A 23,058-nucleotide genomic window follows, 5' to 3' on the forward strand; every position below is an offset into this window, starting at 1 on the left:
TGATCCACAAATCTGACACTTCAGCAGCTGAATCTGTTTCTGAACATATTCGTGTGAATATCTTTGTGGCAAATGTTAAAAGTTAAAGGAACACTGACATCATCCTGTATTTATCGTCAGCTGCTGTGATCTAGAGGCTTAGAGCCGACGTTTCCACGCTGAGACTGATACCCTGAACGCTGCACAGCCTGTGCTCAAACTGCACGATCTGTTACATCTGGGGAAAAACAACCTCTAATGGATTATAAATCCACTACAGAAAATATTTTTAGCCTTCGGTCCTTATAATCTGTATAGAGAAAATGACTATATTGACATTGATTGCTCCTCATTGTCCTTTCACCAGTCTGCCGGTCACATGTATCATTAGCCGACACTTTCGTGACATCCATTAAGATATTATGAAAGACTGGCGCTTTTGATCCTTGCATAATCATAAAGCTTTTGATGAAAATTAAAATGCTGGGGTCGTATTGCTTTATAATAATATAATTATATTTGAATTAAATCCCTTGTATAACATAATACTGGGGTTTTTTTAACTCAGAGAACAATAGAGTCGCCGCTATCTGGACTCCACAAGATGTGGGCTGACTCTCAGAGCTCACACAATGTTTCCATCAAGGACAAAAGTGCTGTTCTTCAAGCTTACGACCAGGGAAGGGTATAATTAGGAACAAAATGCTGCTTTAAGTCAGAATGTGGTCGGCAAGCATTTCCAAAGGACAACCAGTCTTGTGGTTTGTGGTTTTTATCATCAAATGCAAATTGCACAGTTGAAGAGGAGTGGCACTGACTCATAGAGTTTATAATATCCAGGAACCTCATCCGCTAAAACATTCATGCGGTGCAATATGTCAAAAGTAACATATTCATGTTTTTTTCCAGATAGAGGACAGGCCATTAAAAACAAGATTCAGCGGACTTGTAATTTTCTAGACCCCAATTTTTTTTGGGAGGGGGGGGAGGAACAGGAAAGTCAAAAAAGCCCTGGGGATCAAATGTTGAATATATGCCAACAGCAAGGAAGTGAATGTTAGCTTATGGTGTAAAGAATGGCAAGTGACCAAAACACGTACATAAACGTACATTCAACTGTATTCCCATAATAGAGGCGCTTTGCACAGACCAGAGTAAATATTACTGTATATTATTTATCATCCATGTGATGAAGTGTGATCTGGAAAGAAAGGTCTCACTTTATCTGAGCGTCTACTGAGAAATCTCATCCTCTGTGACGGATCAGCCAACACGGGAGGGTATTATTATACAAGTGTGAAACGATAGAGTAAATTAATACGGCTTGTGTTTCCAGGCCAAATACCAGAGGACCTGTGATCATAAGGTTAATGTTGACAGTAAAAAAAAACATCTACAAGCACTGAATACTAGCTGTGTGTGTGTTGGTGTCTACACTGCACAGAGTAAATACAACACAGTAAATTTAATAGTCTGATGAATGCTAATCTTGTGTTTATCAAACTCATGTGAAGTCTACCCTGAAATTGGAATTAAGTCACATTTTCGGTTCCGTTTCTTGGTTCAGGTGGAGCAGTGGTTTGCTCCGTCTCTTCACAGCTAAAAGGTTTCTGGTTTGAATCCCAGTTCGGTGTGGAGTTTGCGTGTTCTACCCAGACTTGCAGATTGGTGATGATTTGAGACTCTTTGTGTGTGTGTGTGTTTGTGTGTGTGTATGATTGTTTGTCTCTGTGATACGCTGGCGACCATAACCCCCACCCACTGCCGGCTGGGATTGACTCCAGCTCCGTGCATGACCCTCAAAGGATAAGTGTTTTAGATAATGTACGGATGGATCACTGCAATGAAATCTGCCGTGTATTACAGCATATTCATAATATAAATACATGGCATTTTGCTCCTTTTATAAACACTGGATGAACTGCAGCAGATTACAGGTACAGAGAAGATCGATGCGCTAGAACATCCTGATCTCTCTGGGGTATCGAGGGAAAGTCTGATGTCGCTTTGTCTTGATCAGTGTTCAGTGACATTTTCCAGGTGCAGCCCATCTGTGTGTTTCAGTTGTTGTTTGAAATGAACCCATTCAGCTCACGTTGTGGAATGAAGATTAAGATGCTATTGAAACCCCAACTGTTGTTTTGGATCTCAGCCAGTGACTCAGCTCTGTGGACCCTCAGCGGCCGTCTGAAGCCCCCATCAAGCTCGTTGTTCTCCCGACACGTTACTCACAATAACAAAATGTGTGTTTTGCACAAGTGTGATTGCAACGCAAAAACATTTACAACCTGCAATCATTCCCCTCAGCACCATCATTAAGCCAAACTTTGTTTACCACGGTTTCTGTTGCTTTACAATAAACCACAGTCCATTAAAGTGTACTTCACTGATAAATATCTCTATTTGAGGGACTGAGATCTGTCCAAATCAATCATTAAATGTCATTATTTTGAAAATGATGTTCACCCTGAAGCATCCTGGTGGCTGAAAGTCGAGTGCCACATCATTATGTCCAGGGTTGGACAAGAGTCTTTGCTGCGTGTTATATCCACTCTCTCTTCCCTTGTTTATCGTCTGCCTCAGTTTAATAAACTATCTATATTATAATCTCATTTGACTTCTAAGGAGGTCAGTGTATACGGTTTAAGTGCGGTGTATGGCTCTGATAAACACAACTGTGCCGTTATGTTTGGAACGTATGATTATGCTTTTGTGTGTGTGTGTGTGTGTGTGTGTGTGTGTGTGTGTGTGCGTGTGTGTGTGTGTGTGTGTGTGTGTGTGTGTGTGTGTGTGTGTGTGTTTTATGGACCTTTTCATGGTCTGAGATTCGACTAATGAGATCAAACCCTTCGTTGACTTATTACTGATAATTGCTCTCCATTGGATTCAGTGCAGTTTTTTTTCCAGTTCATTTCAACTCGCTGGCTCCTCGTGTTTTTTTGTTTTGGGCTCTCTAATGAAACTCAGCCTCACAAGCTCCAGCGTTTCACTCCCTTGATTCACTGTCGGGCATTTCAGGAAATGACTTTGGTCAACCACAACTTTTTTGAAAAAAAAAGGCTGTCCACAATCAAGACTGCTGCTAATGTACCGGAAACCCAGTGTCTCCACTCGGTGTATGCACGGCGTCTGTCCACATGACACCATTCCTGACGGACAACTTTTCAAAAATATTCCCCCACAAAATATTCCCCAAAAATCAACAAATGAACACTGACGATATTCATCTGTGGCTCCGGACAAGCAGAACTTTTATAACCAAACACAACATTTGGTTACTAAAATAATTTCGTACGCAAATGCTGGAATTAGAAAACTAAATTGTAAATGTGCCTTTGGCTCTCATGGTGTATAGTGTCAGTATTTAGTCACAGTGGTTCAACACTGTCTTCACACAGCAGCCTAAATACAGTTCTCTCAATATTGGTCTTATATTCTCGCAGAGCGCTGCAGTTTAAGTCATCGAGCCTCGGTTTGCAAAGACAAATAGAAACGTGTGGTTTATTCAAGTGGAGTTTGTATTCTAGTGACCAGTGATGAAAAAAACACTTATTTATATAGTGTTTTTTTTTTCTAATTTTCATTTTGGCACACACTCAAAAAGCCTTAAACAAAAAGAATACTGTGTTTTGAATGAAATGCAGTAAATAAGAATGTCCACGTTTCTCCCTGTGAGAAGTCGTGTTTACTTTGGAGGTTTGGACGCAGGCCAGTGGAGGAGGAATCGCTTTCAGAAATAATCAGGGGGCACACTTATTACCCAGGACTCTCTTCTTAAAACGGTAAACGATACTCCTCCACATTGCCGCGAGCAGGAGTCTGCAGATGAAGGAGAAATCCCTCCAGTTTCTTAAAGGGAAAATAAACCCCGAAACTCCATGCCTCGTTTTCGCTTCATGTTTCACTGAGGCTGGATCTGTGCCTCAAAGGTTAATGTATTTGTTCTTAAAGTGTCGGAAAACAACCGTCTCACTCTGCAGGGTTTTAGAAAAGAGCTGAAAAAAACTGTAGAGCACCACTTTGAGGACGAAGGTGAAACTGAACTTAAAATTAAATGCAGCAGATATTAACCTCCACTCGTGACTAATGACATTTCTCATTGCTTCTTATACTATACTTAACAACACTGTGATGAAAATGTCACTTAGCATCCAGACCCTGCGTCTCTGGTTTCCTCTTGGTTGGAGCTTTCACCTAAAGTAACACCAGCCAGTTATTAAAATGAAAATAGTGTTGACTTCTGCAGGAGCTGTCAGTGGAATATTCTATATTGGCGTAGTTAGCACAGCAAACAGGTAGTATCTATCCTTGTTCGCCTGCGGTCCAATGTTGTTCCATCTGTGGTTGTTTACCGTGCAAAGCCATAAACGTCTTCATTCTGTAACACCATTCAGCTCCCAGACTGGACATCCTTATTTCGGCGCTGTGAGGAGTGAAAATATTGATGGACTGAGGTATTATGGTTTTGCGTGCAGCAAACCCATGACGGCTCGGGTATTTACAGTTTAATTTCAAGTTTCGCGAAAATTACGCACTCGCCCCAGAGACAATGTATACACGTCTTGGTTTCCGAATGACTTCTTGTGTCGGCGGGCAGATTTAGAAAGTTCCTCAGATACTCTTTCACAACGTAAACAGGGAGCAGAGATCGAGGGCTTGAAACAACGTCTGGAAAATATCACAACGTTTGCTTTTCTGCAGCTCGTCGGTCTCGTGTCATATGTAGAAGCTGGTGGCACAAATACATATGCACGGCCCAGTGTGCAGTACTTCTGCTGCAATAAAATAAGCTTCCTAGTGATTAAATACAAGTGCACTTACTGGGCTGTAGTACAATTTGGAGTACTTGAATAAGTCAAGTTTCTGCTACTTTATTCTACTCCAAATGTACTTTTTTACTGCATTACAGATATTCGAAACATCTCCTCTGCAACTGCTTGATAATGAGTACCTTCATTTTAAAGAGCATTATTAAAAAAGTAAAGCTTATTACTTACTTTTTTTTAAATCTGAAATTAAGTGGTGAATCATATTTGCCAGATTAAGATCTCATTCATAAAGAAGACAAATCAGTGGTATTTAGTTGTAGCTTTAGACAGAACAGAACATAGTCATTACATTATAATAAGAATATCTCCCCTCTGCTTTTCTTTGTGGATGCTGATGCAGATGTTATGGTTGCATCTTGCATTTTAATTTGTTTTCTGACCTATTTCGAATGGCTGTAATACACGTTTTCGCAGCGTCAGTATGTTTCACCTGTGTATGGATTTAACTTTTCAGTTTCTTTCCTCTCATGCACGTTGCGACTTGATTTCTTTACATCCAGATTTGGGATTTAAGTCGTCATTAAACCAAAAAAGACAAGAACATGACGTGTACGTCAGCCACCTCTCCAGGCATGCTGCACAGCCCACATCTCACTTCAGTGTGTAGATGCATATTGCATTTGGCTTAACACAGCATGAAAACTCCTGTTTGGCAGCAGTAATAATCCTTGTAATTTGTGGTTCAGGGCATTTTTTTTAACTTTGTTTCATTTTTTTTCCATCACTTTTCTCAGCGCTGTGCTCCGTTAAAAGTAAATGTGGTCACTTTCAATACAGTCACATTTGTCATTGCCCAAAAGTGATCCGTGGGCAAACAGCGAGCCAGTCAGTGTGACCTATTAGAATGGAAAATGTTCCCCTGACCGGAAAACCACACCTGAGGTGCCACGCCACGTCAAACCCTGTGTTCAAAAGCTCAGGAAATATCGGGAAACAAATGTGTTTTTGTCCATGTTGTAACTTTGTCATGTCTGATGGATGAGGGACCGTGTAGAATATACAAACTGGGACGATGAACAACAAGTGAAACTAATATTATTTATTCAAGGGGAAAACAACTTGTATAGTTGTGCTGTGAAGCTCTTAAGCTCTTGACAGTGGAACTGAAAGTACAATCTAATCTGACCTTCCAGACACAGAACAGTCTGTTTAACATCCAGTCCGCTGCTTTCACTCCTATTCCATTTGAGGAAATGTCTCTTGTTGAGGAGTATTTTACTGAAAGAAAACTGGATTTGGATTGTGCTGTCTGCAGCACTCTGACCAGGGATGAGCGGTTAGAGGGTTTGAAGCAGCTGTGAAGACGTAATTGTGTCTGAATATCAGCCAACTGATGCATTTTCACTGGAGGAGCAGAGTCAAAATCTTTATTTCAGATCCAGATGGGACCACTGATGTGTAATTACATTTTTTCTCTGCAGTTTTGGACACATCAGAAACTCTCATGTGTGCTGTTTGATGTTGGTAATTGTCGAGGCTTAGTGTTGGAGATCTGGATTTCGCTGCAAAACATGCATCATGCACTTTGCAGTTACACTTCAATATCTCCGTGACTTCCTAACCCTGTGTTTTTCCATCTTTTGCAGGTATACACAGATGATGTGCTCACGAAAGAGGAGCAGATAGGCCTGTTGTTCAGAGCCAAACGGAAGTGTGAAGGAAACATCAAGTCAAAGCACAAGGTTCCTGGTGAGTAAAGCAGTGGCTCCAGGGGGCTTTGCTCTGCAACTAAATGCTAGATGCTAGTGTAAGCATGCTAACATCTTCACAATGACAATAATAAGTGCGGATGAAGCAGGTATAATGTTTATCATATTCACAGTTGAGCGTAATAGCAAACTAACATTTGCTCATTAGCACTAATCCAAGGTGCAGTTAAGGCTCAAGGGAATCCCTGTAGGATTTTGTATTGGGCCAAAAACATCTGCTTGCACCAGATTATATAACAAATCCTCCAGTGGAGATATTCCTCTCACCGCAACAAGCAACAACAATGTGGTGGCGCTAGAGGAAATATCAGGGGATCACTAAAGTCCAAATGATCAGAATCTATATTCTCTCTCCAAGGGCCACGACTTTCCGTCCAAAATTCCCCGGAAAACCATCTGATATTTGTTCTAATATTTCAGTCTGGACGAGCATGTAGCCACTGACCTGGAATGAGAGGAAACTTTACCTCTTGGGTCACAAACAATGAATAATTAAGTTTGTTCCACCTAAAGTTAACAAGTTACATTACCACAATTGTTTACTTTGATATGAAAGAAGCTGTCCATCATTTGTTCCCTCCACCAGAATTAGATTTGTTGTCGTGGTGTGAGAGAATAACAAAGAGATTAAAGTGTTTCCTTTGTAAATCTTCAGCTTGAATGATTGTATTGGACGGAAAACAGATAAAATCCATAAGCCTGTCCATCCTCATTTGTGTATATTCACCAAAATCCCTTGTTAGATGTCAATGAGAGATTACTGAAATATTGAAACCAGTGGAAACTAAACATGCAGGATACGTGAGATGGCTACAGGCTCATGGGATGGCAGGTCCCTCTTCATTAGCCTTTCCAGCAGGGTTATGTTCCACTACCTGCAACAGGTTTCTTTCTAAACAAAAAACTGTCACAGATCCAAAGAGAGACTGAACCATTTATTGCTGCCAAATGCTTTTATTTGTCAGAATAGGCACAGCTATTGTGGGAGTTCCCCAATGAATTCCAGCTGGAGCGAGGGGTTCAGTGGAGAGTGCAATGAATCCCCCATGGGCTGCACAGAACAGAACCTCATGTGCACAGATTTGAAACACTCACAATACACAGTGCAGGGGGATGCCACGAGCACCAGCCGGAGGCTTGAGCGATAGAGGAAGAATTCAATCAGCACAAACAGTAGTTTGCCAGGAACTGTAAAAGTAAATAACATGACAAGCATCAGCAGAAGCATGATGATCACAGGAGTGAACGTGAGTGGGTCAGACTGTAAATAAACGCCTTGTTGTCCTGATTCAACGTGATTGGTAACTTGTTGGAATGTGATTGTTGATTATATGACCTGAAACTAATCAGCTGCAAAACTCCTCTAAAGAACCGCCTTGATGCTTCATTAGACAAAAACAAGCAAAAAGAGAATCATCATGTTTGGGTCTGTTTCACACACTTTTTGCTGATGTGGTCGAATGCCTTTTGTGGTGCAGTTGTCAGGCAGTTAAATGGGCACTCTCCCAGCTTGAAATGCTGCTGTGTTTCCTTTGTCCTCCTTGTGGCTTCCAGAGCCTGAGATCGGAGCGGATCCTGGAGTGTATTTGTGTATTTATGGGTGTCTGAGGACTACTATTTTCCAGCAGACACCAGCATCTACTCTATCTCATTGTGGTTGCTGTCATTTTCCCAGTTGATTGTTCAGAGGAGGGTTTTGGATGCCGCGGTGAAACCAATCATATTATTTTCTCTTTAACCTCAGTGGATTGCGGTCGCATCGAATTCCTCGACCCTCCAGACGATACCCCCTTGCAAATGAAACACATAATTAAAAATGTTTACTTCCAGGCAGTGAACAGAGGGAACCTTTGTTGACCATCCCCCGTTGTTACTTTGCCCTTTGTGGTATTTCCCAACTTTTCATGGTTTTGATAAATAGCCACGAAACTGAAATTGGATTTAAGAAACTATGACAGAATTGCTACTATCGAGGAGTGCAGGCGCCGGACGGCGGCTTGTGATGGACGTCGAGGGTTCATATAACCACGCTGCACTTTCAGCAGGGCGGCCGTACATGCTAATGAAAAGCAGAGCAGTCAGTCCAACATTAGGTCTCTTTCAGATGAGAGTGTGTGTTGATCATCTGACCACATCACGCCTGATCCACCCTGACGTGTTCTAGTGACGAGCGAGCCTGTTGTCACACTTCAACGTCAACCCAAAGCACATCTGCAGCTGTCTTCATTTAATTTATGCCACATGTGTCAGATTAATCAATCTTTCCTTCTTTTACACAGTTAAATGTAGATTTTTTTTTTTACTTTGGAATGTGCAAAACGTATTTTTATGTGGATCTGCACCAAGTGGCAATTACTCATAAAGATCAGTCCTCTAATTAAGCCTGATTTTTTGTTTCATCAAGATTCATGAATTATTCTCTGTGAAACGAATGCAAATGTTGAAAAAAAACTCTTTCTCGCTAAGTTGGAAAATAAATTACTCCTTCTGCTTCCTGATCCGGATCTGCATCAAAATGGATTGGGTTCCTGTCGCATGAAATTTAATTGAAATCGATCCTGCTAACTAACAAACACACTAACACAGATGAACACATAACCTCCATGGCACTAAATACACTTTTATAGGCTTGTATCTCTGTCTGTACGTCAGTGAGGATGTTCAGATCCCTCAAGTCCTTCAAAGAATTCACAACTCGTCTTCAGTGAGATGCTGGAGGGGCTGTTCTGGGGGTACGGTGATTGACAGCTGACCTGCAGACCTGATCATGTTGGCTCACTCCCTGACAGGACTCATCTTGCAAGTGGTTTCCTGACCTCTTTTGGAACGTTGCACATATCTGTTCAATCACAGCTGAAGGAATTAGAATAAGTATTAACTAGTCCCCAGTGTGTTTGCAGCGTTTGCCTGGGTAAGCACATATGTGCTCAGTTAACATGCTTGATTTGAGATTTCTTTCTTTCTTTTACTTAATGGCACATTAAAATGCTTCGACTTGACTTGATTTGAACTTGATTTGAACTTGAGCGTCTCATCTGGTTGTTTGTTGGTAATTATGTAATGTGGAAATCATTTAAAATCTCTTTCGTGGTTTTCACTGTGATGTCGTGCAAATTTATGGAGACTGTCAAGATTGGAGATAACGCTCAAGGAAAGCATTACTTATGCTCTCTGATGACCCGTGTGAGCGTTTTCCTTGAAGTGCAGGTCATTAGGACTTTTTTCTTTTTCTTCCGTGCATTGTGGTAAAACCTTGACTCTGTGGGTTGAGGTATTATCAGAGAATAGCAGCTAGTTTGCATTTTTCAGGACTTTGGCTTTACATCTGTGTTTGTCTTGCCTGTGTCCTGCCTGACCACCCCCAGAGTTTTTCTTTCCTCTTTTTTGGGCTGTGTAAACTCGTGGTTTTCTGAACTATTATAGGAGATGTGGAGTGATGACTATTTTAAAACACCACCTGAAATAGGATTTGCTCAGGGTATTAAATCGATCGTGCCTTTCTGGGTTCATTGAAAAAGATGGAGTCCCGCTTGAGCCAGAAACTTTGGTTTTGGTTGCCTTTCAGCGTTTTATCTATTTGTTTTTGTTCCTCATTTGTGCTTTAAATACACAAAAGTCTCCATTACGTGGCCGAGACAAGGTTTTCTTTGAGGGAAACACTGAGGTTTGCCTGGAGAGGACAGCGGAGGGATGTGGGTTCAATGCCCCAGACCTTGCAGTGTGAAAATAGCTCAGACTTAAAGCTTGCGGTCTGGGTGTAGAATAACACCAGCAATCATTATAAGAGCTTGCATGTATCAGGAAAAAAGTACAATATGTGTTTTGACATCTGCACGTCAGAATCGAAAAAGTGGCGGGGGAAAGAAAAGCTTAATAAAAAAACCCAGTGACATCACTAATTCCAAAGTGCCCTTGTAGTCACGGTTATATTTAAATCGTGGTCAAGAAATTTACGGGAAATTATATATGCGTGTGTGTGTGTGTTTGGAGTTTAATTTGAGCCTGTTAGTAGGTGGTCCTATGGTTATAAAACCTATGGCAAAAGTGAAGAGAGATTCTACTTTTACTTCCAGGATGTGTGGTCAGTGCGATTTTCGAAACGAAACTCTGTTTTTCTCCCAACAGGGATCTTGACGAATCAGTCAGCTCCACTCGGTCTGCTCTTTAATTTTCTACTCCAAGTGACAGGCCAATAAAAAAAAGCATGTCGTCATTGCCTCAGATGTTTCTTTGTAAGTTTGATTACAGGAATGAGAAAATAATGGATCTACTGCAAAGAGAGGATAGTTTTAGTTTTTATCCTCAGCTACTTATTAGTGGTCAAAGTGGGGCAGATGTTTTCAATAATACAACATAAATGCCAAACCATAAGGGAGACTTTTGCCAGGAATCTGTGGGGAAAGGGATTTCACTCCCACTATCGGAGCGCTGAGGTCCACGGTTTAGCTGACAATTAGGGGGTTCTGTGCCCCGAAACAGATTTTCTGTTCCCTTTGAACCTGCAGCTCTTTGTCTGAACCAAGTATAGATGCATTATAACAAAATCTCTCTGCGCGCATTCCTCCCTGAAAAAAGGGATGGCAACGTTTTTTGTGATGTTCTGTGAAACGCGTGCCGTCAGCAATCTTGCAGGGATCCCAAGGAAGTGGGAGAAAATGGTGAGAGGTTCAAGCTGTGATGGTTCCTTTGCGTTTTCACATTCTATGTTTTCTTCACCACAGCCTCAAATCATCTATAAACTTTAATTGAAAATTCCTTTGACTTTCCTTTAGCCAGGCAATCCTATAGGTTCACACTTAACATGTGAAGTGTATTGAAAATTGTTGTTAAAGTTGTACTTCTTTAATGTGTTCACATGATCAAGAGATTAGACATTTTTCAAGTAGTTATTATTATTATTATTATTAGTCCCTCAAAGGATAAGCAATTATGGATGAATTATTTTAATTGAAAACTATTAAATTTTATTAATTTTGGAGGTTGTTGACTTTGTATTACTATTCTAGGTATTTTACGTGTTTTTATTTATTTATTACATACTAACATAGAGAGATGATAGACTTGTTGCCTACTAGGGCTCCCTAAGTGTAATAATTAGACAATGATTAAATAATTGGATTTTTCAGCATATAAATAACATTTTTTATTGTTATTATTTAACAAAGCAAAATGTTCCAGCTTCTCAATTACTAAGAGTTGGCCTTTTTTCCATATTTTGAAATGAATTGCTTCTGTTTCCCAGACAAAACACAGAGTTTCATTTTTATGACATTTCCTAGAATGCACAATCCTTGATTAAGTTTAATGTAGTTCATAGACAACATCACGTTGCACCTTTATTTTGTAGTAATCGACTGCTTGGGCTACAACAATGCGGCCACTGTTGTACGGAAGAATTTAAACGACACCCATACAAACATAAAAACAGTGTGCTGTCATCGACAATGTAGTAATTATGGAGATCTGCTCCAGCCAACAAACAACCTATTATATACAAATAAGACTCAGCACACAACTTGTTATTAGCATTGTGGGAATTGTCTTAATTACATTACAATGGAGGGGGAGTGGACTCACACTTACGTGCTCAAAACCAAACACAGGTTACAAGGTTGCTCCGCGGTGCTGATTTACATAAACGTGTAAAGTTCATGCAACTGGCCTAGTTTTTTAAAGGACAACAGGATCCTTCAAAACCTATTGTCCTGCTGTCGTAAAGGCCTGCGGCCATGTGATGCTGACGCAGAGCGTGAACGATGCTCCGTGGCTCTATTTTTAAAAGTCAGCCTCTGCTTTTGTCTCTGCAGATGGTTTCTGCTCACCAGAATGGGATGGCATCGTTTGCTGGCCTGAGGGGCCTCCGGGGAAGCTCGTCTCCACCGCCTGTCCGGAGTACATCTACGACTTCAACCATAAAGGTGAGCCCTGGATACAGTCAGCGGTTGAAGCCCTGAAGCTCATTCAGTTTGTGAAAGGGCACCAGGCCCTCGGATGCGAAGTACACGACCACAACCTGGGCTCCTTCTGTAACGTATTTTTGAGATTTATTAAAAAAAAATGATGTTTGTTTAAATCAATGAGAAGCAGACGATGAGTTACTGTCTGTACTGGAAAACTTTGTAATTAAAAACACTCTTCTTCTGCTTGATGTCCAGGACTAGCATATCGTCGGTGTGACGACAACGGAACGTGGGAGTTGGCCACTATCAACAAGACGTGGGCCAATTATAACGAATGTGCAAAATTCCTCTACCATTACAACCACAGCCATGAAAAGGTGAGATCGGCTTCATTTCCATGCTAATTGACACAGTTACGGCCTCGTGGTTCACAATAACGAAGAGCAATGGCCTTCGTGTGAATTCTTCTCCTGACAGCATTGTCACACAATTACAGCCTTTTAGGCAACGATTGCAAGACGTCAACCTACAATTATAGCCCCTCTGAAATGTGCTGACATATGTTTTACTTGCCTCCTCAGTAATGTACAGTGTGAATAACCTCAATCATATTTAATGAAATGTTGAGATGATGAGAGGGAGATAATGACAGAGGACGGAAATGTGGCTCCTTTGTCATAATGTGAAGCCGCAATTAGCTAAATGTCCATTTCAACGTAAACTGACAACAACAGTGTATGAGTACAAATTGCGTAACTTGCCTGAAAGCATGTAATTCAGGGAAAATGAGGAACAAGACAAATGGGAGTCAGTTACCAGATGCCAGAAAATAAGAAGCAATTTAAACCACCGACTCTTGAGACATGTTTGACGTCATGTTATGGCCTTTTTTTACATCTGAGGTTGAATAATGAAGTCTTAAATGTATGTTAGAGAACACATAGACATTATACTTAAGTACGACTGTCGATTCCAAATGAAGAACCACCTCCCCTCTCTGGATTTGCAAAGAAAATATATAAAGTTGCTACAGAGATTTGGTCCAATTAGGTCACGAGAACATGGCTGAGGTCGGCCATGGATGACTTGTGATTAAACCTGGGGCACAGTTGGAGGTGTGACTCATCCCAGGTGTCCTCGAGGTGTTTAATGGGTTTGAGGTCAGGGCTCCGTGTCGGGCAAGTTTTATTATCACAACACCAAAGAAAACCATTTCTATATTCACCCCTCCTTCGATCACAGGGGGGTTCCATGAAGTTGGAATCGCACCACACAGTGATATCAATGTGGGAGGAGGATTTCAAACCGATATATTGGTTGCGTGATAAAAATCAACAGACAAAAGCCTTTTCAAGATGTATGTTTACGTTTAAAATTGTATTAATAGTAAATTGTGTTTAATAGAAACATTTAAGGAAACATTGCTAATGGTTTTTAGCGGAATCAGATATGTTTTACTTCTTAATATCAGTATCAGTATCTACACCCAAATCCTTATCATTCAGGCTTTTCCTCACTGTGAAAGGATGCAAAAAAAATAAATACAGTTTTTAAGTTAATTCATGCATGTCCCATTGACTTATGAGCCGAACACATTCAGCTTAAATGCAGCTGCATCGTTTTGGGAGAGACCCCCTGGAACAGAATCACACCCAATTACCGTCAGTAATTAGAACAACTTCACCAGCTTCTCACTCTCACACTGATAACACCTTTCATATCTAACTTCAACTCACCTCCTGCCTTTTCGATGTTAAATCTGATTCTCCCTAATTAAATCTAAACATAAACACCATGTGCGAGTCCAACCTGGGATCATAAATACCAGAAGCACTGACACAACCGTTAACACGACATGTGGAGATAATTGTTTTGTAAACCCACCAAGCAGCTGTTTACTACCACCGTGGCTATGTGACAGAAAAAGCTCGACGTGACCCCAATTGCAGTTGCTCCTCTTGGGTTTTTCTGTCATTGCATGTACACCATCGCTGAGTAGACCTGCTGGGAATTGTAAGAAGCAAGGAAACAGCGAGATAGAGAAAGAGCGTTTACGTTTCCATTATTATCTCTGGGAAAAACCACAGAGGTCATGTCTTCATCTGCGTTTGCTTGTTCAGTTGTTTGGTCTGAGGAGGGGTGGGCCAGAAATAAAAAATTGCCAACATTCAGGGAACTGATATCTATGTTGTGGCCGTTTCTTCTCTTTTAATTTGTAAGTTTTATAAATATCAGGTGACCCACTAACGTTTTCCTCTCTTCTTGACTGTGGTGTGGAGGATGTGGTCATAACCTTAATCCTGGCACCACTCTATTTCTCTCTGACTTCAGATGTTTATGTTGATGGACTCCTGTGAGACTTAGTTAATGAATAATACATATGCATGATCGAAAGCCCCCCCCTCACACACACACACACACACACACAGCAGATCTGCCACACCGCAGACCACCACCACAACGTAGTCATCCGTTTCTCCAGCACTGGATGCCAATGCTAAATGATAACAGCAGTGTGGTATTTGGTGACATCACATGGGGCTCTTTGTCACTGGCTCCCTTTACATTGAGCATCGGGCGGCCGGCTCGCTGTTAGCGGATAAATCTGCTCCACCCGCCCAGCTCACCTCCAGCAGCCAGATCAGACAGGAGTTCTCACCAGATGGCAACGCATTTTCAAACACAGTGGAGTTGATGCACTTTGAAGCTCTGAGCTCGAGGGAAAATGTCAATTCATCGTAAACAGAGTCTCATGACATTTAACATAGAATATGTCAAGTAAAGGTGTTTAGTTTATGGCTGTAGCTGAGGCCTCCTAGACCTTATCCATGAAGTATAGGCTGTTAGATGAGAAATGTGTGTTTTTCAGTTAGATGCTTATTGTTGACATTTATTCACATTAAAAACTAGGTTAGGAAAGAGGAATACCTCCACTTCAATGCTGTGTGTTTACCTGCTACTATTTTTAGTTTTTTTCTAGTCCGATAATATCCCCATTCCTATTTCAGGCAATGTTCTTCTCCCCATCTGCTTTTAAAATCTACTTTGCTATGGGAAACAATGAGAATCCCTTTGGGGGCAGCAACATAACATTAAAAATGGCTTCTTCTTCTTCTGATGAAGATTTAGACAGTGCAATCACATGTGGCATTTTCTTTGCATTGAATCAGCCATTTTAACGACAGTGCTGACCTTCTAACGTGCAAATATTTCATCAGAATAAATTCCAACTGACATTGCTTTGCAGGAGCACCATTGCTTTAAGAAGACGTGTTTGCTCACACAAATACACGTGTCTTTTGTCTCATATCGACTGATCTCAGTGGGTGAAACCAGCACGGTGCTTTTCATGTTGGTTATAACAGTGGCTGCTTTTTTGTTACTGCAGTAATTTGTCCAAACCCCTGCAGTGTACCACAGGAAAGGGAGAACATGCTGTAATCCTCTCTGTCTTAATACATCTGATTATCCATTTGGCTGCCCTGTTGACATTCTACCCACTTAATCTTCCAACAGGAGGTCTTCCACCGTCTGTATCTCATCTACACAGTGGGCTACTCCATTTCTCTGGGATCCCTCATGGTGGCTGTTACCATCTTGGGATATTTCCGGTGAGTCGATGCCACCACTTGGTTTGTTTGTTCAATCATTTCAACCACAAGTGCTCTTCAGAGAGAGAGAGTGTGATAGGGACACAGGGTCAGAAATTAAGGTGAGAGCCATAGCCGAGGGCTTGACAGCAGGGGGTCTAAATATTTGATGGCGCGGTTACAGGCTGAACACGGATTTCCTACCATTTCATTGTATATGTCATAAACAAAAGCACAGAGGGGATTAATTTCTTGATGGAGGCTTTATCATGAAACCGTGCAAGGCTCCCTCGCTGTTCCGTGTATTATATCTTGTGTCACGGCAGCAACATGAAGCGAGCAAACTGTATCAACCATTTCCTTTGACTTTTACTTTGACATTTAACAAACCATGATTTGTCTGCCCCCAGGAGTACTGCATGCCTCGTTGTCCGACATTTACGTTCCTCGTTGTTTTCATGCTGATTTCAATTTTCGGGGCGACAAACAGCCAAAGCTCGGGTATTGATTTAGCAAAGCCACCGAGCTTAGACCGAGTGCAGCTCTCATGCTACAAAGTGTGCAGTTATTTCCACTCCCCTCCACCCCATGAAATATGTAAAGTATAAGTTCCTTGGAAATGTGAAGAATCCAGTCAAACATAAGGATTTTTTTCTTCACGGCTGATTAATGCAGCGCAGATTTGTCATAATTTGCATATTTCTTGAGCACAGGGAGTATCAGGGAATTGATGTAAAGACGCTGTTTACCAATGTTCCCACCAGCGTGACTTACTGTACAGGCAGGCAGTCAGACGGCTTTAGGAACGCTCCCAACTGGCACCAGGAAATCCATGGGCCAAATGAGTTTAATAAGTTTTCCCAGGGGCCCATCTGACATTCTGGCTCTGTGCTGCGGAGCACTCCAGCCGTGTCTCCCCTTCCACATGTCAGCTTTCAGACAGGGGAGCTCATAAATGTTTTCAAGGGGGAGAAAAGCGATATTTCACATTAGCAGTCCTGTTCAGTCTGTTTCACCAGGGAAATGTACACTAGATTAGTCTTTGCCTGCTGCTCCTAAATCAATAGTTCTCTGAGGGAAGCCTGTCAAACATTTGGCTCATTATTGAGGCTTTGAATAGTTAATAGTAGATAAAGAGGGATAATTTCACTATTAAGTGATTCAAGAATATATATCTATTCCAGGATATTTCAGAATATTCTTCCTCAATTACTCTTTTGCGATGCAGTAAAAACCTGTTGAACACGCTATAAATATTAAAATTGACTTACTTAATGAGGTAACCTTTGTGGCTATTGATCCAGCGGCTTGATTCCAATACGGGAGCCCGACCTCAGAGGCCGACTCCACGGGGAACTCTCAGACAGGATGTTTTGGGAGGATTCTTGACAGATAAACGTGCGCTTGTCTGGGAGGAGATTTGCATTGCTTTGCCCAACACATGCTTGCACTTTTGTTTTTATAGCTCAATTTGAGCGGCGCATTTCAATATTTGTTCGTTTCAAGCCCCTAAATCTCAAGAATGTGTTTCAGTCAGCGTGGAATTTAGCTGGCTCCGATTAGGATGAGTACTATTTGTGTGTGTGTGTGTGACTGCGTGTGCATGTGAGTGTGAAAATACTTACGCATGAAGGTGTGCCAGCCCACACAAACACACACAAAACCTGGCGGATCTATCTTTTGACCTTGCGTCTCGTTTGTTTTCTCCCCAGACGCTTACACTGCACCAGGAACTACATCCATATGCACCTATTCGTGTCCTACATGCTGAGAGCCATAAGTATTTTCGTGAAAGACATCGTACTCTACTCTGGATCAGCCTTAGAGAACATGGAAAGAGTCACAGTGGAAGACCTCAAGTCCATCACCGAGGCTCCACCAGCCAATAAAACACAGTTTGTAAGTACGCCAACACGCCTGGAACACACTTACAACATGTATGGGGTCACCCTAAAGTACTATATCCTCGAAGAAACACAAAGACAAGGAAAGATACTCTCTGTATTCCTTCTTTGACTATAGGAATCAGTCTGTGTGCAGGTTATGGTTTTCCAAGGAAAGTTGAGTTTGGCGCAACTGGCCTTGGTTGTAGGGAATTAAAGAAATTTCACCGAGAAGCTTCGGGGATGAGAGGTGATGCCTCTCTTCACCTGCCTGGGCAAGTCGTCTCAAGAGCGTCTGAAAATGGTCGAGAACGCCGGCTCCAGGCGGTGAACGATGTCCAGAGAGACTTCTCACATCACACCATCCTATCATTTTTATATTGGCTTCCCTTCAAGTTTAAGATTAATACTAAAGTGCCTGTTTGCACGCATAGTGCTGTGCAGCTCCCAGGCTCCATCTCTGACCTGCTCCATCCACAAGTAGGTAACATAAGGACAGGTCTTCTGTCCTTTGACCAGGACTCACCAGTTGTCCTTTATGTTCAACTAAAGCAAAAGGGGATCGGACTTTTAATGTCGTGGCTCTGACACAAAAACTAACTCGGCAGATCCTTAAACAGTGAGAGACATTGTGTTTTATGACATTTTCACTGCAGGGAAGAATTCATGGATCTCGATCAGGCACATCGAGGGGAATGATATTTAAGTGTGTGTGGAATTGTTGGTACAGCTTGATTGAATTTAATGTGACTACTGGGCCTTGGCGGAGGTATACGCTCTATTTAGTGCCATTCTAGCGACTACTTTATAGAGTAACTTGATCCTTTATAAACACTGAATGAATTTAGCTTCTTCACTTGCTCTTCAAGTATCTAAAACCAGGTCCAGTTGCTCCTATTTGAACTTTTCTTGCATATCAAATTATGAATTTATGGTTTGATTATTGCACAGATTATGGAAATATATCTAATAAAGGGTTTTCTGTTTTTCTCATGATAAGAATAATCAATATCCGATGGCATCATGTGAACAGATCATTCGATTCTTTGTGGAGTTTTGTGCTAAATGGTATTCTTGCCCAGTCTCACCTGCTTACCAGGACCGGAGCAAATAAACTGCACCGCCCGTCACCATGCCAAGTTTTAACTAGACCAGTACTTGGCTTTCCTTGTGTGAAGACTGGGTACTTTTCATGCATGCTTTAATATGCAAACAAACAATTTGTGCAACATGTTGTGCGGACACTTTTATCCCATGGCTCTCTGAACAAAAAAACAAAAAAAGAATGTATATATATTTTTAAAAAGTCTATAAAAGTTAATAAATGTTATAGAACAGGGACTTCTCCAGAGTAAGGCCGACTTCTCACCCGATGAAAAGTAGATTTGTCATTATCTGCCTTCTTTATGCACATCTCCTTTCATTTGGTGACTTTTGTTGATTGTCATAATGGGATCAACAACCGATTCCACATTCCACACTTTTATGTCAGGCTGGATTTCAGCGAGTCTGTTTTGGGGAGTCACACGGCACAAAACGTGAGTTACCAAAATATTCAGTCACAGACTTTTAGTACAGGTGTGAAAGTCAGATTAAAGAATACAAACATAGAGCAACAGATGAAGCTTGATAACGATGCAGAAGTTGACTGACTGGAGCAGAATCGATGGAGTCGAAGCACATAAATCATTACGCTCTTCTGAGGCCTCCACACACTCTGTCAATACAACAGCACATAATACTTAGAAGATTGGTATCAGCTGACCTGGTACATAAAATGTAACAGGGCCCGGGGGAAATTCACGCGGTCGAAAGCACAATTAATGGGACCCATAATACTTTTCCTTATTGCTTGTCTTATATATATATTTATATCTTCGATCTAATATCTTCTATTTACTCTTTTGTTGATATAGTTTTTTACAAGTGGGTTTAAGTGTTTAATTCTAAGCCTCACTACGCTCTGCAGCTCCTCCACGCAAACCACATGAGCATCAATCAATGGAAAAGCTTCGAGTGGAAGGTTATAAAGTATCAGTGTCTGTCTTGTGTGATAACCAACATTTCCTCTTATCTGCTGTCTGTCTACAGATCGGATGTAAGGTGGTGGTGACCTTGTTCATGTACTTTCTTGCAACCAATTACTACTGGATCCTCGTGGAGGGCCTGTACCTCCACAGCCTCATTTTCATGACCTTCTTCTCAGACAGAAAGTATCTGTGGGGATTTACTCTGATTGGTTGGGGTGAGTACTGCTTCATTTACATTCTGTGCGCATGTGATTAAAATATGATTAGTAGGCTTGATAACATGCAAATTGGAATCGGATTTAGAATATGTGTTTTGTGATGGTGTAATTAAAGTGCTGAAAAGTTGGAAATAGGCTCGACATCGGTGGAAACTGTGTAAAGACAGAGATACCTGAATGTGGGTTTTACAGTTCCTGCATTGTACACACTGTGCGTATCAATTACACAAGCACAGCGCATACAATGTGGATGCTGTGCTACCCGGGTTCTACCTGCCTGGCAAGTTATGGACTTTGATTTTGAAATTATGTATTTTCTTAGGCTGATGCAATTTTTTCAAAGAAATTGTAATATATGTGTTTTCATGTATATTTTTCAGGGGTACCAGCCATGTTTGTGACAATTTGGGCAACTGTGAGAGCCACGTTTGCGGACACAGAGTGAGTGATGTGTATGAATAATGCAGATGTTATTCTGGTTAAAATTGAATGCAGAAATATGAAGGTCGTGCTCTAGACGGAAAGAGGGCAGGTGTTATCAAAGTCGGCAGTGAAGTTTTTTTTTGCTGATCTCATGTTAACAAAAATACCTGCGCGCAGGTTTAAGGCTTAAATTATTCAATTTGAAGATATTTTTAAAAGCACATTTTTTCTGACTCTCAAACCTGTCTTGGATTTTTGTTGTTGTAAATATTGATGTCAGGGTTGAAAGCCGAGCCAAATAAAATTGATTCCCCATCCACTTCTGTATGGGCACAGCTTGTGTGCACCACACAGCCTCATCCAGCAGCTGCAGGAGAGCAGCAGGACATTTCTATCTTCCTTCAAGCCTTTTTTGGGCCAGGAAAACCAACCGAGCGTGATAATAACCACAGCTTTGTCGTGTGCTTTCATCAGTAATGGGTAGTATGGGAAGGAAGTCATGGTGGGCATTTGGCTAAAAACACAACATATCGACTAGATGCCGTACTGGTTTATATTAACTTACACCAAGCACTATTTATGCTTTTCTTCCAATAACAGAAAAACAACATCTGCAAAAGTTGTTATGTGAAATGCAGGGGCAATACATAGTTAATGAAGAAATAATGTCAGAAAAATCATGTAATCATTTAATTCGCTAATTGAATTATTTTCTAAATTGGTCAAATCCAACCTTGTGCTTCAAAACAAATATATGACTATTTGTTTTGTCACACTCGCCCTTAGCTCATTCCAACAGTGAGTTGTACACCAACTGCAGACATTAAGCAAACTTGGAATGATTTGACTCCACAGAGCCGAGTGGAAGTGAGGAGCCCTCGCTCTGCGGGGGGGTGAAACTGCCCCAGAAGCAGCTTCACACTGACTGACACAATTTCTTTGTAGATAATTGACTTGGAGAATCTTATTTTAACTGTGGGGTTTGCGACTGATCATTTGATCCTTTGGGTTTTAGGGGGCAACCCTAGGAAATGGGTCAATAGGATATCTGTGTCTATGTTGCAATCAAAGAGAGGGGAAAGATGAGTCGCGTCTGATGAGACTTTTCATGAGAGACACATGGGGATTCTGAATCATAGCATCTACCACCTCGATCTTTACTTACTTTGCTAATCTGTGTTTTGTTCCTGCAGGTGTTGGGACTTAAGTGCAGGCAATTTGAAATGGATTTACCAAGTGCCTATCCTGGCAGCTGTCGTGGTGAGTACAAGATCTCCGTTCACATTTTTCTCCCACTGTGCAGGAAATGACTCTGTTTAGCCGCACCTGCATGTGTCATTGCAGTGACGCTTAATTAAATCATTGTGCTTCTCTTTTCTCTCCAGGTTAATTTCATGCTATTTCTGAACATCATCCGAGTGTTGGCGACTAAACTACGAGAGACAAACGCTGGACGCTGTGACACAAGACAACAGTACAGGTGAACTACGTGCAAGAGCTGGGCTCCATGATTACTTTCATTTCATCTCCATTCATCTCATCATGTGATGGCGTGCCACCTGCATCACTGTCATCGTTATGAAACCATGAATATATTTGCTCCAATTGCATTTCAATCATGAGACTGGTTCCAAATTGCTGTTGTGTATGATAATGTCTCTTTACCTTCATGAAAGGCTGCAACTACTGATTATTATTATAGATGAATCAATCAGTTACTGTTTATAAATATATTTATTTATATTAACAATGTCCCTCAAACAACTGCTGCATCTGTTTGGGCTTTTCGTTTTTTGTGTATTCAATAATTAGATAATTTACTAATCGTCTCCGCACCAAACCAGATTCAGAAGATACAAATACTAAGAAGTAATAGAAAGGAGTTTAAAAAAATATTGAATAAAAAATTGAATAATGGGAAATGAATTGAGAATTTAATAAACGTGAGAACATTTTCTGTTTTACATTTGTGATGGGCAGAAGATTTTATATAATATATTATACTGTTACAGAAAATTGTTGAAGTCCACGTTGGTGCTGATGCCCCTGTTCGGTGTCCACTACATCATATTCAACGCCATGCCGTACACAGAGGTGTCAGGAGTCCCCTGGCTCATCCAGATGCACTACGAGATGCTGTTTAACTCCTTCCAGGTAAAGCTCCTGCATTACAAGTGCCAGAAATGCTCATTTAAAACCATGGACTCCATGGTGTGAGGAAAATGAATTGATCTAATACTTGTTGTTGAGGTGATTGGTTTTCCTAGGATCATAATTAAGATAAAGTGAGGAGTGGCTGATGATTTTAAAATGCCATAGAAAATCGACAGACAATTACACAGATGAAACGTCATATCATCATTCTCTTCTGCTCTGCAGGGATTCCTCGTCGCAATTATATATTGCTTTTGCAATGGGGAGGTAAGAACTAATTAAGTTTCACAGTTCACAGAAAAACCTCCTGCATATTATTAATGCTCCTCCGTATCTAAATAAT

At 41.1% G+C, this 23,058-nt stretch overlaps 1 protein-coding gene across 1 annotated transcript in view; it reads left to right on the plus strand.

Moving 5' to 3' along the window:
• pth1r (parathyroid hormone 1 receptor) overlaps positions 1–23,058 on the plus strand; it is a 49,564-nt gene that overhangs the window by 22,790 nt on the left and 3,716 nt on the right. Inside the window, exons 3-13 of the mRNA XM_061084605.1 lie at positions 6,395–6,497; positions 12,325–12,435; positions 12,673–12,794; positions 15,934–16,028; positions 17,720–17,906; positions 19,982–20,135; positions 20,519–20,579; positions 21,755–21,821; positions 21,947–22,041; positions 22,574–22,715; positions 22,941–22,982. Of these exons, the coding sequence (XP_060940588.1) occupies positions 6,395–6,497; positions 12,325–12,435; positions 12,673–12,794; positions 15,934–16,028; positions 17,720–17,906; positions 19,982–20,135; positions 20,519–20,579; positions 21,755–21,821; positions 21,947–22,041; positions 22,574–22,715; positions 22,941–22,982 (1,179 nt within the window). The remainder of the gene's footprint in view (positions 1–6,394; positions 6,498–12,324; positions 12,436–12,672; positions 12,795–15,933; positions 16,029–17,719; positions 17,907–19,981; positions 20,136–20,518; positions 20,580–21,754; positions 21,822–21,946; positions 22,042–22,573; positions 22,716–22,940; positions 22,983–23,058) is intronic.

Source organism: Limanda limanda, chromosome 13, assembly GCF_963576545.1.
Source record: "Limanda limanda chromosome 13, fLimLim1.1, whole genome shotgun sequence".
NCBI classification, from domain to species: Eukaryota; Metazoa; Chordata; class Actinopteri; order Pleuronectiformes; family Pleuronectidae; genus Limanda; species Limanda limanda.